At 38.4% G+C, this 17468-nt stretch overlaps 1 protein-coding gene across 4 annotated transcripts in view; it reads right to left on the bottom strand.

Moving 5' to 3' along the window:
- Positions 1–17468, bottom strand: part of SCAMP1 (secretory carrier membrane protein 1) — a 150771-nt gene that overhangs the window by 21378 nt on the left and 111925 nt on the right. For 2 of the 4 annotated variants that reach the window (XM_027552932.1, XM_027552930.1), the window contains 2 exons: positions 8227–8377; positions 1586–1684 (listed from right to left, as the gene is read on the bottom strand). In XM_027552932.1, coding sequence (XP_027408733.1) covers positions 1623–1684; positions 8227–8377 — 213 coding nt within the window. In that variant the 3' untranslated portion in view covers positions 1586–1622. Of the gene's footprint in view, positions 1–1585; positions 1685–5548; positions 8378–17468 lie in introns of those variants that run through there. The other 2 variants (XM_027552931.1, XM_027552933.1) reach the window with 1 other exon arrangement.

Genomic DNA, 17468 nt, shown 5'->3' with positions numbered 1-17468 from the left:
CAAAGCAGATTTCTAGCCTCCTCCCAAAGCAGCCAGTAATGTCTTCATTTCAGGACCCCATCGGTTGCCTCGTCACACAGTTGTGGCCATCTGCGGGTGCCCCTACTCTCTTCCTCACTGCAGCTTCCTCCTCACCCTGGAGAGTTCTCCAAGATAAGTCTTTTAAGACATGACCTGCTCACTTTGCTTAGATACACAGGATGTAAATAAAAGCATAAATGAATAAGAGGAAGTAGTAAAACCACATGGAATAGAAAAATCAATCAAATAATTTGTAGCTCTTTGACTTTTTATAGTCAAATATCCTGAAAAATCTAGTATCTATACAAGCAGTCCACCATGGGCATATGTTTGGGAGAAACCACTAAACTTTACCCTTAAGAGAAGGAAGCCCGAATGAAGGCAGGAGATAGTGAAGACAATGAGATGAAGAGATGTTAGGGAGAAAGAAGGGACAGCTTGGGGAGCGATGAGAAGCAGTTCAGGGAGTAGGGGAAGGAGTCTAAGATGGTTTGGGCACTGGGCAGAACGCGGTGCCTTCCCCCAGATCAGGAAGCCAGCGGGACTGGGACAGTGAAGGCATGAAGGTTCAGCCTAGGCTGCCAACGTGAAGTCCCATGCGCAGCTAGAAACACACGGTGGAGAGAAGACCAGCTGGGTGACAGAGACTTGGGAGTCTTCAACATGGACAGGCAGTAAGAACTTTTAACCTTTATACATGTTTCATGGGCTGGTACTGTGCTAAGCACTTCTTTTTAATTCATTTATTCATTAAAACCTTGTGAGTAGAAACTAATATCCTCATTTTATAGATATATTAACTGTCACCCAAGTAACTTAACTGAGGTTAAGTAATTTATCCCACATGAAAAAGCTGGTAAGTGGCAAAGCCCAAGTTCAAATACAGGTTTGACACCAAAGACTACATTCTCCAACAGCTGTAGTTTCTTTCTACCCATAAGAGAGAAAACAAATACAAACCCCAAGGAGACACCAACATCTCTGCATACTAAACTCTTAGAATAACTTCCAAATTTAACTCCAAAAAAGCCACACCATGAGATGACAACTGATGAAAACACTGCTCCCTTTCAGAGAAAAACCTGGTAATTTTTCATACTTTCCAAGATGACAACATATATCTCAATTTGCTCAATCTAGAGAACAGCATTAAAAATTCATCAAGTATATGACAGTGATAAAAAATGATAGTTTTATTATAAACAATCTGTATATAGCACAGGGAACTATATTCAATATCCTGGGATAAACCATATGGAAAAAGAATATTTTTTTAAATGTATATATATGTGTAACTGAGTCACTTTGCTGCACAGCAGAAATAAACACAAAATTGTACTTTTCAACTATACTTCCATAAAAAAATTATAAATAATCTCTCATCAAGAATAAGCAGCCATTATGATTACATAAGGGGCCTATTTTCTTCATAGCTAATATGACAATTAAATGAGGATTTGTTTGCAACTTAAGTTTCTCCAAACACACACACACCCACACGCACACACGCCAAGGATCACTGAGGAAGCAGCACTGCTGTGAGGAGCAGGCAGCAGGTACTTACCCACAGGTTGTGGAGGTAGGCCTTGGTCTGCAGATTTTCAAAAATACACGCTGTACTTTTTTTCTTGATTACTGAATTGTTTTCTAGAGTCCATTGTCCCTAGAGGATGGATATGAGTTACTGGAAATGTGGAAGATGGAAAAGAGAGAACTGGAGAGAGGTGGCACCGGGTGGTGGAAGCAACCCCACATTTGCCAAGAATCGGGGGCCTGTGCTGGCTGCCTCTCCCCTGCCACCGCCACCACTCACTGAGTGACTGGGGTGATTTCCTATTCCTCTAAAACGGGGCCCAAGAACAGAAATTCCAGCACAGGCTTGGTGTGAGGGTTAAGTAACCGACTTAAGTGAAGCATTTAGTACAGTTTCTGATATACAGAAAGTCCCCAATAGTATGTTATTTTTAGAAAAAAGTTAAAAGAATCTTCTGTCCAGACTAATATCATTTAGAGTCGATCTTAAAAATGAAGCATTGTCCTAAAAACTGTGAAGAATAATATAACCTGTTGTTAAACCCAATCTAGTTTTTACCTAGAGAGCCTCAGTGGATTGGCTACCTTGGCCAGCAATTTTTTTTCCATCCTGTACTAGTCATCTTTAGCTTAGGGCTTTCAGCAAGTAGAAGATTCCTCTGTAGATACAAGATACGTGGTCACTCCTATTTATAAACAAGGAGTATCAGCTGAGCCCATCATCTGTGGGAAACCAGAATGCTCAGAAAACCCTCCGATTATTTGTTAAAGCCTACTGATGCCAAAGCCTTCTTAGAAAAGGAACATCCAATCACAGCACAGTGTAAATAAAGATGGAGATGGAGGGCGTAAATTGATACAATTTTCTGGAGAGCAATTTGACAATGCACATCCAAGATCATAAAAATCTATACTTACACTTTGACCAAGCATATTGTCCTAAGGAAAGAACACAAGCTTGGGTCTGCAATTTAGCAATAATATATTTCTTGGTAAGTTATTTATAATAAAAAAGAAAAAAACTGAAATTCAGAACCTAAAAGAGTAACAGGATTTGAAAAATAACATGTGATACATGCATATACAGCCGCTGTTACAGAACTAATTCATCAATAGGAAAAATTCAACATATTTATATCAGAATTGGAAAAAAGATTACAAACCATTGTGTAAGTTAAAATTCTCTAGCAAAAAGCCATAGGAAATCAACTCAAGATAGCTCAGAAGGAAAAGGGTAAGAATATTACTTGGAGAATGTGATATCCAGCTAACAAAAAAGGGGTGAACAGCCAGGCCTCACAAAAGAAACAGAGAGCTGGTAAGGCCTTTCCTATGTCCTTCATCTGACTTCTTCTGCATGTCTGCTTCATTCTCCACTTTGAGCACACATCAGTTTTCTGGTAACTCTTTCAAAGTCTTGGCAGAATATGATTATCCACATGGCCCAACTCTGAAACAGTATAATTCTAGACAAATCTACTTTCAGAGTAAAAATTTAATGAGCCATGTATGAGTCCACTATGGCCAGGTGACATCCGGTGCCAATGTGGTCTTCAGGGGTCCAAAGAAATGGGGTTTGTGAAAGCTAGACAGAACTCCTTAAAAGACCAATTACAAGGCTGTAGAGGGAAATCTTATTTCTTAATATTAGGGGAAAAAGTGGCCTTCCTGGAAAATTAACGGAAAGAAATGAACCAAATTTTAACAGTACCTATTTGTGGGTATAAAATTATGAACCACTGTAACTCCTTTTGCTGTAAATATTTTTTTTAATTTATATGAAATGTAATTTTAATTTTATAAATAAGTTAATTTTAAAAGCTTAACTAGCAGGTCATTATGATATAATACCAAGTAAGGGAAAAACAGGATAAAAATTCCCACTATTTATATCCTTTAACTATATAAAATATGTATGTATACAAAAAGAAAGGAAAAAGTACAGTAAGCATTAAAAGTGGTATCTCTAGATGAGAAAAATTACATATTGCTTTATTTTCTCACTTATTTTCCACATTTTTCAGTAGTCCTACAACAGATACACATTTCTTTCATACTAGAAGAAAACTAGTTGGAGGGATGTGTATGCCCAGTGGGCTCAGTTTTTGCGTAGGAGACAATAATGTTGTGGGAACTTCTGTAACCACCAGAAGAAAAACAGTTATTCGGGGCATTTTCTTCCTGAATAATAATGTAAACTGTCACGGTAACAACGACTCATGACCATGATTTATCTTGAGAATTACTGGCCCACAAAATTTTTAAAGAGTTCTGGAGGAATTCTAGGATTAAAGCTAAGTACTATAAAACAAAGAGTTAAATAAAATGTGCATTCTATGGTTCTACAAATTCAACTGTTTAAATGTACAAAAGATAATAGTCAACATATGAAACACTATAAGGCAGAAGAGGATTAACGACTTTCTATCTCCAGTAAAGATAAAATGGGTTTAGTGGCAGAAGAATTTTAACTACACCATCAGCTACGCCAACTCCAGAAAGTTATGAGCTGAAAAATAAATCAAGATTTAGATAAAATTTAACACTCACTGCACTGTTACCTGCTGGCTCCTATGCCCCTTGCCATTTGAAAACATAAACAGTGCTGATGAAAATTCTCTAAGTTGAAGGCTTTGTCTTATCAAAACCACATAGTTAAACTGTAAATATGAAGCCCACAAGAGGGGTAAGAACACTAGAGGGGAGCCTTTCCCTATTTTGCTAGAATCTTCTAATCAAGGACATCTATTGTATTTATCTAGGATAGATTAGAGGCAACATCTGGCTAGCTTAGAAATTTTCTACAGATTCCTTTCTATCTTTCTATAGATTGTGATAAATCTTAAAGTTTAAAAATACTCATTCTTAACAAAAAGTGTGCTGTTGTATAAAATGTACCCTAAAATTCTGGTAGAAATACTTCACTTTCCATAATATTTAACCACCGAGATACAACCTTTTAGTTTAATAAACAAGTATTATAAAAAATTCTAGTGTTTTAAAACATACAGTTCTACTCTAAATAAATTTATACTATGGCACTTGAAAAATCTATCAAAGTACAGATTTTTAAACATCCTCAATTATTTTTACATTAACCGCTTTTATTTCACCTCTAAAGTTCTTAATCACAAGGAATCAGTAAATTCCTTTAAACATTTAGCTTAAGGAAAAAATGAAAGAATCACAGTGCAATGATGAGTGACAGCACAGAAATTCTAATAAGGGAAAACTGCACAAAAATGCAACAGATTCTGTACAGAAACAGTGTAGATTTTTACCAATAAAAACGCAAAATTAGGTGCTAATGCCAGTGTTTTCAGAAAAAGATAAAGCAATAACTATAAAAAGCATTATGTACTACAAATGATTTACAGAAACTAAAACTTAATTAAACATAAACTCCCTCTAAAACGCAAACCATACATTATATCAACATGATTTACAAAAGGCCTATATCCAGTGAAAATCCAAAGTCACTTTTAGGTAACACCCAGAAAACTAAAATGCTGTTCCTATTTTAATTTAACATGAATTTCTCAAATGAGATTCACCATGAACACTTTTTTTAGACTATATTTTTTATATCCTCTTTAGATAATCAGATGAAAAATCCAACAATACACAAATTGGTACTTACATCAGTACATAAAACAACAACAGGGAGTGAGTTTAGGGAACAGAAAACAAGCCGAATCGCGTCAACACAATACTAGAACAGAGGCGTCCATGTGAGCCCGCAGGGGAGGTCTGGGCCACAACACGGGTTTTCTGTTTTCAATCTAGCTTCTAGTCTGCGTATTTTGACCTTACAGTGGTCGAACTATTTAACTAGTGAATCTCATGTTCCACTACCTACAAAGGTCTAAAGCAACAGAAGAACTGTCATGTCATTTTAAAAAATCAAATGTGGTATTTCTATATACATTGAGTCCTCTGTATAATTACTGCCTCTGAAGTGCTAATACAGTATTTAAAATTACACAAACAAACATCCAGTAAACAGCATTTTATTTTATGACACTCTGTGTTAATACAATAAATATACAAAACTTCCAAACCACCGAAAACATGCAACAGTAGAGGGACAGATGGAGGGCATTTATATAGAACCATGACAATCACCATAATGGCAGCGCAATAGTACTCATTGACAAAATATACAGACATCCTTAGATAAATAATCCAAGTTCCAAATTAAACACCACTGAGCAATGATTTTCCAGTGTTCAAACTTTCGTTTGAAATAAAATAGCCAAAACAATACTACAAACTGAAAACTGACGTGGCTCCTTACAATGTGAAGACCATTTCATGATTGTGATACTGGGTAATACTAATATCAAATATAAACCACTAACAAATGCCAATCTTTTACTGAGTGCAAATGTGACTATTTACTAATAGTTGTTAAGAGAATAGAGATTATAAGAATTAAAAACTCCTCTACCTTATCAAACTGTTAAGCAGTGCCATCATTTTAATGCACATTTATGTTTTTAAAAAACATTTTTCTCTTTATAAGCTTGTATTAACCCAAATAACTGGAATTTAAAACAACACTTCCGCCATCCAAACAAAAAAAAAAGGTACTGTTGGTTGTAATTATTCTTTGCTACTTAGCAATAGAGGATTTCTACAGAAGAGAGAGAAGCATTCATAATTCTTGAAGAAAAGTATTGATATCTCAGTATTCTTCAAAAGTCTCTATGATAAAGTTTTCATCTGTAGTTTAAGGAGAAACAAAAGGAACTTGAAAGATAATGACAGACCTAAGTGCTTTTGTTGTATTTTGTGGTTAATGTTTTGAATATTTGTAAAATCCACGCTCAACAAAGCATACTGATGAAACATTTTTCAGTAAGATTATAGGCTCTAAAAAACTTGAATGGGCTTATTTGGTTGAGAAAGTAGGTAGAGATTATCACTGATCAGAAATATTCATAAAAACAGCTTTAAATTCATACTCTGAATCCTATTTTCATCAGAGTAAAAGAAATATCTTCCAAGTATATTACTTCAACAAAGCCCCAAATAAATCAAACGTAAACACCATCTGGATGAAGCTGAGTTATACCTAGCATCACACAAAGCTTCTTTCATAAATAGGAGAATTTACCTTCCTACCTCTAGGATGAAACTCATTTTAACTCCAAATTTGGGGGGAAGAATAAAAATGATTTAACCATTTACACCCAGCTGATTTTTTAGTATCAAATAATATAATCCAACAGACTACCCTTCCTTAAAATCAAATTGCATACAACATACTCATTATTCTGCAATCTGAGGTCTGCTAATGACTTCCAAAACAATAGTACTATGACTTTACAAGTGTCTTTGAGGCATTTAATCAGTTATTAAAAATGATTCAAAGTTTCAATCCAAGTATACTATAAGAATGAAGTCCTGTGCTGCATAGTAACAATTTTAACATGATTATGTTCATAATTAATGCATTCAACTATATCTGTATTTTCTTGCTTGGTTCAAGTTAAATGTTTTATTTTTTCTATTGCTACAGATTTTAGTGTGTTCAGTGTGTCTCAAAAATTCAAAGACTGAGGTGCATTAGGGATTCAAGTATAGTGAAGTATCAGGGTCTTTTTAATGCCAACTAGACATGAGAGGCTAAAAAAAATAATATCTTAAATACTGTTATGTTCTTTCAGGACATGGAGTCAGGCTAGACTTTAACACCTCTGTTAAAAAGTACACAAGCATACCCCAAAAGAGAGCTGCCCAACACAAGCTCAGTTCAATTAAAAAGAGTAGCCACAAGAATATACCAAAGTTTCCAAACAGTAATATTTTACTATGGCATGAATACTGAAAATTAAAAACAAAAAGGTATTATCATCACTACATCCTATTCCACCAATTATCTACTTTTTTTGGATAATGCACTGCATATTATATTATATCTTCATATTACATCCCAGTACATTTTTATTTAAAAGAAAGTATTATAGAAAATCATTTCTATGATTCTATAAACAAGTCCCCAATCCTACAACCATAAGCAGTGCATAACCCAAAATACTAATTCTTTTAAGAAACATGGTATCCATGCAAGATCAGAGATTGATTATCAAAATATCAACTACTCTAAATAAAGAAAATAAAAAGATAAAATTTACATTATCTGCTTTGAAAAGCACAGGCTCTTCACCGGTGACTGAAACCGCTAAAAAGCAAGCCAATTTAAAAGTCCCTAAATTTCAGATGTCCTATTTCTTTCAATATAAATAAGGAAAAGGAATGAAGCATTGCTTTACTGCTCAAATGTGTAATTTTTATGTCTAAGATTCTGGACAGAAGGACTGCAGCAAGTACTAAGTGCATTTTCTAGTAAGTGCCATGTTAATTTCAGTGTGTCACCACTGAAATAATTCGCTGAATATTCATCCCCCCAAAAATATGGAGAATGTTTATTTTGTATGTAATATTTTTTCTGCAAGGGGCACTGAACTATTGAGAAACTGTCAGGTAAATAATAAGACGAGGAAGTTTTTCTGCTTTTAGCCCATGCACAAGAGATTAGGAAATATACGTGCTGTGTGTACTGTGTGTTTGGAACAAAAAAAAAATGTATAGAATACAGTAACTAGAGAAAAAAGTACAATCAAAAGGTAACAGTGCGTTGTCGGAAGACTCTCTAAATTTGGTTACCCTTGAACGCATTCTGAGCTGCACTGCTGGCTGCAGTTGAAGCTGCGTTTGCGGCCGCGGTCTGGACAGTTTTGTTGGACATCACACCTGTTGCAAACTCCTGCTGGGCCTTCTCAAAACTAGCACCTGTTGTGCGATACAGTCCATGTACCTAGGGAGGCACAAAAAAGTGGGAGAAGATGAGTGGTAATCTTACATGTTCTTTAGCAACAGCTCTTCAATTAGTCTCAACATGACTCAGAGATACAAAGAATAGATGTGAGGCAGGAGTCCTAAGATCAAGGACATCAGCCCCAACACTGGAACACGACACTGCATGTAAATATTTTCTTAAAACAGATTTTTCCTTTTTATCTGCAATGCAGAAGAGATAATTATGCCTATGCCAAACCAAGAATAATTTAAAAAACAGCTTAACCAAAAGCAAAAAGCTATGCTTTCCACTGTACCAAGTTAAGATATTTACATCCTTAAAAAGACTGGTTTAAACATAACAAATCCCTTAGGATTATACAGTGGAAATGGCAAATAGATTCAAGGGATTAGATCTGATAGAGTACCTGAAGAACTATAGATGGAGGTTGCACAGCAGGCAAAGATGAAAACCATCCCCAAGAAAAAGAAATTAAAAAGGCAAACTGGTTGTCTGAGAAGGCCTTACAAACAGCTATGAAAAGAAGAGAGTGAAAGGCAAAAGGAAAGGTATACACTTCCGAATGCAAAGTTCCAAAGAACAGGAAGAAGAGATAAGAAAGCAGTCCTAAGTCAACAATGTAAAGAAATAGAGGAAAACAATAGAATGGGAAAGACTAGAGATCTCGTCAGGAAAATCAGAGATACCAAGGGAACTTTTCATGCAAAGATGGGCACAATAAAGGACAGAAATGATACTAACAAAAGCAGAAGATACTAAGAAGAGGTGGAAAGAATATACAGAAGAACTATAAGAAAAAGATATTAATGACCCAGATCACCACAATGGTGTGATCACTCAGCTAGAGCCAGACATCCTGGAGTGTGAAGTCAAATGGGCCTTAAGAAGCATCACTACAAACCAAGCTAGTGGAGGTGATGGAATTCCAGTTGAGCTATTTTAAATCCTAAAAGATGATGCTGTGAAAGTATTGCACTCAATATGCCAGCAAATTTGGAAAACTCAGCAGTGGCCACAGGACTGGAAAAGGTCAGTTTTCATTTCAATACCAAAGAAGGGCAATGTCAAAGAATGTTCAAACTACTGCACCATTGCACTCATTTCATATGCTAGCAAGGTCATGCTCAAAATCCTTCAAGTTCAGTTCACTTCAGTCGCTCAGTCATGTCTGACTCTTTGCAACCCCACGGACTGCAGTACGCCAGGCCTCCCTGTCCATCACCAACTCCCAGAGTTTACTCAAACTCATGTCCACTGAGTCAGGGATGCCATCCAACCATCTCATCCTCTGTCGTCCCACTTTCCTCCCATCTTCAATCTTTCCCAGCATCAGAGTCTTTTCCAATGAGTCAGTTCTTCACATCACGTGGCCAAGGTATTGGAGTTTCAGCTTCAGGATCAGTTCTTCCGATGAATATTCAGGACTGAGTTCCTTTAGGATGGACTGGTTGGATCTCCTTGCTGTCCAAGGGACTCTCAAGAGTCTTCTCTAACACCACAGTTCAAAAGCATCAATTCTTTGGTGCTCAAATTTCTTTATAGTCCAACTCTCACACCCATACATGACTACTGGAAAAATCATAGCTTTGACTAGATGGACCTTTGTTGGCAAAAAATATCTCTGCTTTTTAATAAGCTGTCAAGGTTGGTCATAACTTTTCTTGCAAGGAACAAGCATCTTTTAATTTCATGGCTGCAGTCACCATCTGCAGTGAGTTTGGAGCCCAAAATAATAAAGTCTCTCACTGTTTCCATCGTTTCCCCATCTATTTGCCATTAAGAGATGGGATGGATGCCATGATCTTAGTTTTCTGAATGTTGCGCTTTAAGCCAGCTTTTTCCCTCTCCTCTTTCACTTTCATCAAGAGGCTCTTTAGTTGTTCTCTTTCTGCCATAAGGGTAGTGTCATCTGCATATCTGAGGTTATTGATATTTCTCCCAGCAATCTTGATTCCAGCTTGTGCTTCATCCAGTCCAGCATTTCTCATGATGTACTCTGCATATAAGCTAAAGAAGCAGGGTGACAACAGCCTTGACTCCTTTCCAGATTTGGAACCAGTATATTGTTCCATGTCCAGTTCTAACTGTTGTTTCTTGACCTGTATACAGACTTCACAGCAGGCAGGTCAGGTGGTCTGGTATTCCCATCTCTTTCAGAATTTTCCACAGTTTGTTGTGATCCACACAGTCAAAGGCTTTGGCATAGTTAATAAACAGAAGTAGATGTTTTTCTGGAACTCTCTCACTTTTTCAGTGATCCAACAGATGCTGGCAATTTGATCTATGGTTCCACTGCCTTTGCTAAATCCAGCTTGAATATCTGGAAGTCCACGGTTCACGTATTGTTGAAGCCTGCCTTGGAGAATTTTGAGCATTACTTTGCTAGCATGTGAGATGAGTGCAATTGTGCAGTGGTTTGAGCATTCTTTGGCATTGCCTTTCTTTGGGATTGGAATGAAAACTGACCTTTTCCAGTCCTCTGGCCACTGCTGGGTTTTCCAAATTTGCTGGCATATTGAGTGCAGCACTTTCACAGCATCATCTTTTAGGATTTAAAATAGCTCAACTGGAATTCCATCACTTCTACTAGCTTTGTTCGTAGTGATGCCTCTTAAGGCCCACTTGACTTCACATTCCAAGATGTCTGGCTCTAGGTGAGTGATCACACCACTGTGGTTATCTGGGTCATTAAGATCATTTTCGTATAGTTCTTCTGTGTATTCTATCCACCTCTTCTTAATATCTTCTGCTTTTGTTAGTATCATTTCTGTCCTTTATTGTGCCCATCTTTGCATGAAAAGTTCCCTTGGTATCTCTAATTTTCTTGATGAGATCTCTAGCCTTTCCCATTCTATTGTTTTCCTCTATTTGTTCACACTGATCACTGAGGAAGGCTTTCTTACCTCTCCTTGCTATTCTCTGGAATTCTGCATTCAATGTGGTATATCTTTCCTTTTCTCCTTTGCCTTTCACTTCTCTTCTTTTCATAGCTGTTTGTAAGGCCTCCTCAGACAACCATTTTGCCTTTCTGCATTTCTTTTTCTTGGGAATGGTCTCAATCACTGCCTTCTGTACAATGTCACAAACTTCTGTCCATAGTTCTTCAGGCACTCTATCAGATCTAATCCCTTGAATCTATTTCTCATGTCCACTGTAAAGTTGTAAGGGATTTGATTTAGGTCATATTTAAATGGCCTAGTGGTTTTCCCTACTTTCTTCAATTTAAGTCTGAATTTGGCAATAAGAAGTTCATGATCTGAGCCACAGTCAGCTCCCGAATTGTTTTTGCTGACTGTATAGTTTCTCCATCTTTGCCTGCAAAGAATATAATCAATTTGATTTTGACGTTGACCATCTGGTGATGTCCATGTGTAGACTCTTCTCTTGTGTTGTTGGAAGAGGGTATTTGCTATGACCAGTGTGTTCTCTTGGCAAACTCTGCTAGCCTTTGCCCTTCTTCATTCTGTACTTCAAGGCCAAATTTGCCTGCTACTGCAGGTATTTCTTGACTTTCTACTTTTGCATTCCAGTCCCCTATAATGAAAAGGACGTCTTTTTTGGGTGTTAGTTCTAGAATGTCTTGTAGGTCTTCATGCTGCTGCTGCTGCTGCTGCTAAGTTGCTTCAGTCGTGTCCAACTCTGTGTGACCCCATAGACGGCAGCCCACCAGGCTCCTCCATCCATGGGATTTTCCAGGCAAGAGTACTGGAGTGGGGTGCCATTGCCTTCTCCGGTAGGTCTTCATAGGACTGTTCAATTTCAGCTTCTTCCTCATTACTGGTTAGGGTGTAGGCTTGGATTATTGTGATACTAAATGGTTTGCCTTGGAAATGAACTGAGATCATTCTGTCATTTTTGAGACTGAATCCAATTACTGCATTTCGGACTCTCTTGTTGACTATGATGGCTACTTCATTTCTTCTAAGGGATTCTTGGCCACAGAAGTAGATATGATGGTCATCTGAGTTACATTCACCCATTCCAGTCCATCTTAGTTCGCTGATTCCTAAAATGTGTATGTTCACTCTTGCCATCTCCTGTTTGACCACTTCCAATTTGCCTTGATTCATGGACCTAACATTCCAGGTTCCTATGCAATATTGCTCTTAACAGCATCAGACTTTACTTCCATCACCACACATCCACAACTGGGTGTTGTTTTTGCTTTGGCTCCATCTCTTCATTCTTTCTGGAGTTAGTTCTCCACTGATCTCCAGTTGCATATTGGACACCTACCAACCTGTGGAGTTTATCTTTCAGTGTCCTATCTTTTTGCCTTTTTATACTGTTCATGGGGTTCTCAAGGCAAGAATAGTGAAGTGGTTTGCCATTCCCTTCTCCAGTGGACCACGTTTTGTCAGAACTTTCCACCATGACCTGTCTGTCTTGGGTGGCCCTGAACGGCATGGCTCATAGTTTCACTGAGTTAGACAAGGCTGCTGTCCATGTGATCAGATTGGTTAGTTTTCCACGACTGTGGTTTTCAGTCTGTCTACTGCAAAATTGCATTTAGAACCAAACCCCGTACTTGCCAGAGACGCTTGGAGGGCTCAAACATAACTTGTGTGCACCAGGACCCAGAGACCCCGCAGAGACTGAGACAGAACTGTGTTTGGGTGTCTCCTGAGGAGGTACGAGTTCGCAGTGGACTGCTGCAGGGGCAGGGGCTCTGGGTGCAGAAGACCTGGGTATGGCATAAGCCCTCTTGGAGGAGGTCACCATTAACCCACCACAGAGCTGCCAGAACTTATACAGGACTGGGGAAACAGACTCTTGGAGGGCACAAACAGAACCCTGTGTGCACCAGGACCCAGGAGAAAGGAGCAGTGACCCCACAAGAGACTGACCCAGACTTGCCCGTGAGGGTCCAGGAGTCTCCGGCCGAGGCGTGGGTTGGTGGTGGCCTGCTGCAGGGCTGGAGGCACTGAGGGTAAAAGTGTGTGCCTGGAACCTTTTGAAGGAGGTTATCTTCATTACCTCCACTATAGTTTGGCCTCAGGTCAAATAGCAGGGAAGGAACACAGCCCTTCCCTTCAACAGAAAATTGATTAAAGATTTATTGAGCATGGCCCCACCCATCAGAACAAGACCCAGTTTCCCACTCTGTCAGTCACTCCCATGAGGAAGCTTCCATAAGCCTCTTATCCTTCTCCATCAGAGGGCAGACAGACTGAAAACCACAATCACAGAAAACTAACCAATCCTTCAAGTTAGGCTTCAACAGTACGTGAACTGAAAATTTCCAGATGTACAAGCTGGATTTAGAAAAGGCAGAGGAACCAGAGATCAAATTGCCAACATTCGTTGGATAATAGAAAAAGCAAGAGAATTCCAGAAAAACATCTACTTTTGCTTTATTGACTACAGTAAAGCCTTTGACTGTGCGGAATGCAACAAACTGTGGAAAATTCTTTAAGAGATTGGAATACCAGACCACCTTACCTGCCTCCTGAGAAACCTATATGCAGGTCAAGAAGCAACAGTTAAAACCAAACATGGAACAACAGACTGGTTCAAAATTAGGAAAGAAGTGTGTCAAGGCTGTATATTGTCACCCCATTTACTTAACTTATGCAGAGTACATCATGCGAAATGCCAGGCTGGATGAATCACAAGCTGAAATCAAGACTGTCAGGAGAAATATCAATAACCTCAGACATGCAGATGACACCACTCTTATGGCAGAAAGTTAAGAGGAACTAAAGAGGCTCTTAATGAGGATGTAAGAGGAGAGTGAAAATGGTAGCTTAAAATTCAACATTCAAAAAACTAGGATCATGGCATCCAGTTCCATCACTTCATGGCAAATAGATGGGGAAACAATGGAAACAGTGACAGACTATACTTTCTTGGGCTCCAAAATCCCTGTGGCCTGTGAGTGTAGCAATGAAATTCAAAGATGCTTGCTCCTTGGAAGCAAAGTTAAGACAAATCTAGATAGAAAGCAGAGACATTACTTCACCAGCAAAGGTCTATACAGTCAAAGCTACAGTTTTTCCAGTAGTCATGTATGGATGTGAGAGTTAGACTATAAAGAAAGCTGAGTGCTGAAGAATTGATGCTTTTGAACTGTGGTGCTGGAGAAGACTCTTGAGAGTCCCTTGGACTGCAAGGAGATCCAACCAGTCCATCCTAAAGGAACTCAGTCCTGAATATTCATTGGAAAGACTGATGCTGAAGCTCCAATACTTTGGCTACCTGATGCAAAGAACTAACACATTGACAAAGATCCTGATGCTGGGAAAGATTGAAGGCGGGAGGAAAAGGGGATGACAGAGGATGAGATGGTTGGATGGCATCACCAACTCAATGGACATGAGTTTGAGCCAACTCCAGGAGATAGGGAAGGATAGGGAAGTCTGGCGTGCTGCAATCCATGAGGTCACAAGGAGCCAGACACGACTGTGCAACTGAACAACAAAAAACACAACAAGAGACATTCTGACTTAACTACATTAACTTACTACCCAAGACAATGCCAAGAAAACAATACCTTACTATTTCTATGTCGTCTACATATACACCACTGACCCTATATATCAAATTGTATCATTTTATCATTTAATGTACCACACAATATGTATATCCTTAAAGATACTTGTGCTATTCACTCTGTACACTATTTAACATTTTGTGTATGGTCAGGTTTTAAGGGATTTAAGAGGAAATACTTCTGAGAACTATCTGTCCATACTGATTCTTCACTCAAATCTTAGATTCTTACAAGCAGGGTTCAAAAATACTCTATTAGCATCTCTTTCTAAGATGCAATAAACTACGAAGCACATCAATCCATAACATCACCCACTCAATCTAATACAAATTTGAGAAAGGAAATAACAACAAAACATATTAGGACAAATATTTATTTATTACATGCCTACAAACTTGGGGGGAAGAAAGATGAGACACAAAAGTGAACTTGTAATTACACTGCCTTGTGATTAAGGCCTAAATTAGAAGCCTGACTAGAATGTCATCAAAGCAAGTTTGCAGGATGGGGGCAGCGCACCCAAGTCAGCCCTTTCTCCAAGCGCAGAGACATAGGAACTGGTAATTGCGGCTAAGGCAGAGTGAGGGAAAGGCGAAGGAGTCAAATGCTTTCAGGTTAAGCTTAGATACTGAGACACTGTTTCAAGAGAAGAGAGAGGACAGGTTGTTTTAGTAGGGAGAGCACACGCTAAGTTCTAAGCATTCATCCATTGCACAAATGTTTATGGAATACCTACTATGAGACTGCCATGGCAGACAGGTGAAAATCTGGTTGGAAGCTAGACAGAAATGGACTAGGGACAGGGACTTGGAAACCAACGGCACATAAATGGTAGCTGCAACTCTGACGTCAGCTAACTGCGCATGGTGAGAGAGCACAGAAAGCAGAAACAAAAGGAAATCAAGCGCCGAAGCCTGTTAAGGCACCTGTATTTAAGACATACTCGTAACAACAAGAAATGATTGAGAGAGGAATGAGAAAAACCAGGGATCTTTTCACAGATGCCAAGGGAAGAAAGCAGTTTAGGAATGAAGAGCCGTTACGGGAATAAAGGGGTAAAAGCCCCCAGTTCTTCTGATACAGTAGCGGAAGCAAATGCCATATTACTATGGATCAAAGTACTAAAGGGTCAGGGAGAAAAAGAGCACTCAAATACCTATACGGTTGAATCTTAAAATTCTGTTAGTACCAAGGCAGTATCATAAATATGGCACTATTTTTATTCCTTTCCCAACCAAGTTCTTTTATAAAAAATATATGAGCAGATAAATTACTACACCTATGTTCAAGCAATTTATCTCATAACGAGTACATATAATTACATCCTACAAATTAAATGTATTACAGAAATCTAATAAACCTTTTTTACTTATCTGTCTTTCCCCTTTACCCTCCCCCCTGTCCCCCTCAATTTATGGGCATGTAATTAACAAACATTTGTTCTAACTTGCTTATTCCTTTTTTAAAATTTATATTAAATTGAGTGGCTGATATTATATCCTAGTGGACTTTACGGTTTAATTACTTAAAATGTAACGCATAGCCCCACAGAGCAGGGAGGGAAGGGAGGTAGGAATAACACAGTTTTCAATGATCTGTATTTGTACAGACCCAGGGAGCCACCTAGAGGGAAAACAGTACCTATGTATCGTGCACAATGCTCAAACACTGGTTTAAGCCACAATATCCATGTGAAAGGGTGATTCCTCATTTCAGTGTCCCAGCAAAATGGGCTACTTACAAGGTTCAACATCGCAAAAAGCTTACCATTTCCCTGTTATGTTTCAGTGAAACCTATTAATAACACACTCCTTAAGAAATCGGGAATACAGTTTTAAGGTAAAGCAATGTAATTAAAAACAAAAACAAAAACTGAAATACTTGCTATTTCTTCTACTTATGAGAACTGCACTAACCTACATATTTCGTCCTAGGAGTATCGCAGAAAAGACACTAGATTTTATATCTACTGATTCCACTACTTTCTACAGGGCTGGACACCACTGAAAACCTCAAGTTAACTTCCAATACAACAAAGAATACTTCTTATCTCTCAGAGTTTTCCTGAGGATCAAATGAGAACATGCTAGATGAGTAAAACTCAAAATAAACTTTAAAATGTCTGCCAAAGTGCCACATTCATGCTAAGTCGCTTCAGTTGTGTGTTCGACTCTTTTTGGACTGTAGCCTACCAAGCTCCTCTCTCTGTCCATGGCATTCTCTGGAGTGGGTTGCCATGCCCTCCTCCAGGGAATCTTCCCAACCCAGGGATCAAACTCGTGTCTCTTACATCTCCTGCGTTGGCAGGCGGGTTCTTTACACACTAGTGTCATCTGAGAAGTCCAACATGTGAGACACAACTCCAGAGAGAATTCTGCATCCTTCATTTATCTTCAAAAATACCTTAGTGTACAACATGGTTGAATGACACGCAAAATATTATATACTGTGGAAATTTAAAAATCATGGTACTTTATTTAAACAAAACAATTCACGTGTATTATTTCCATTAAAGCTTCTGGAACACCATGTCAAGAAACTATCTTCTTGGGTGGCAGAGAAGGAAAATGCTGAGCTCATCTTCTCCCACAGGCG

This window comes from Bos indicus x Bos taurus, chromosome 10, assembly GCF_003369695.1.
Source record: "Bos indicus x Bos taurus breed Angus x Brahman F1 hybrid chromosome 10, Bos_hybrid_MaternalHap_v2.0, whole genome shotgun sequence".
Lineage (NCBI taxonomy): Eukaryota > Metazoa > Chordata > Mammalia > Artiodactyla > Bovidae > Bos > Bos indicus x Bos taurus.
The sequence above is the reverse complement of the archived record's forward strand: the minus strand, read 5'-3'. Positions and strand labels throughout refer to the sequence as shown.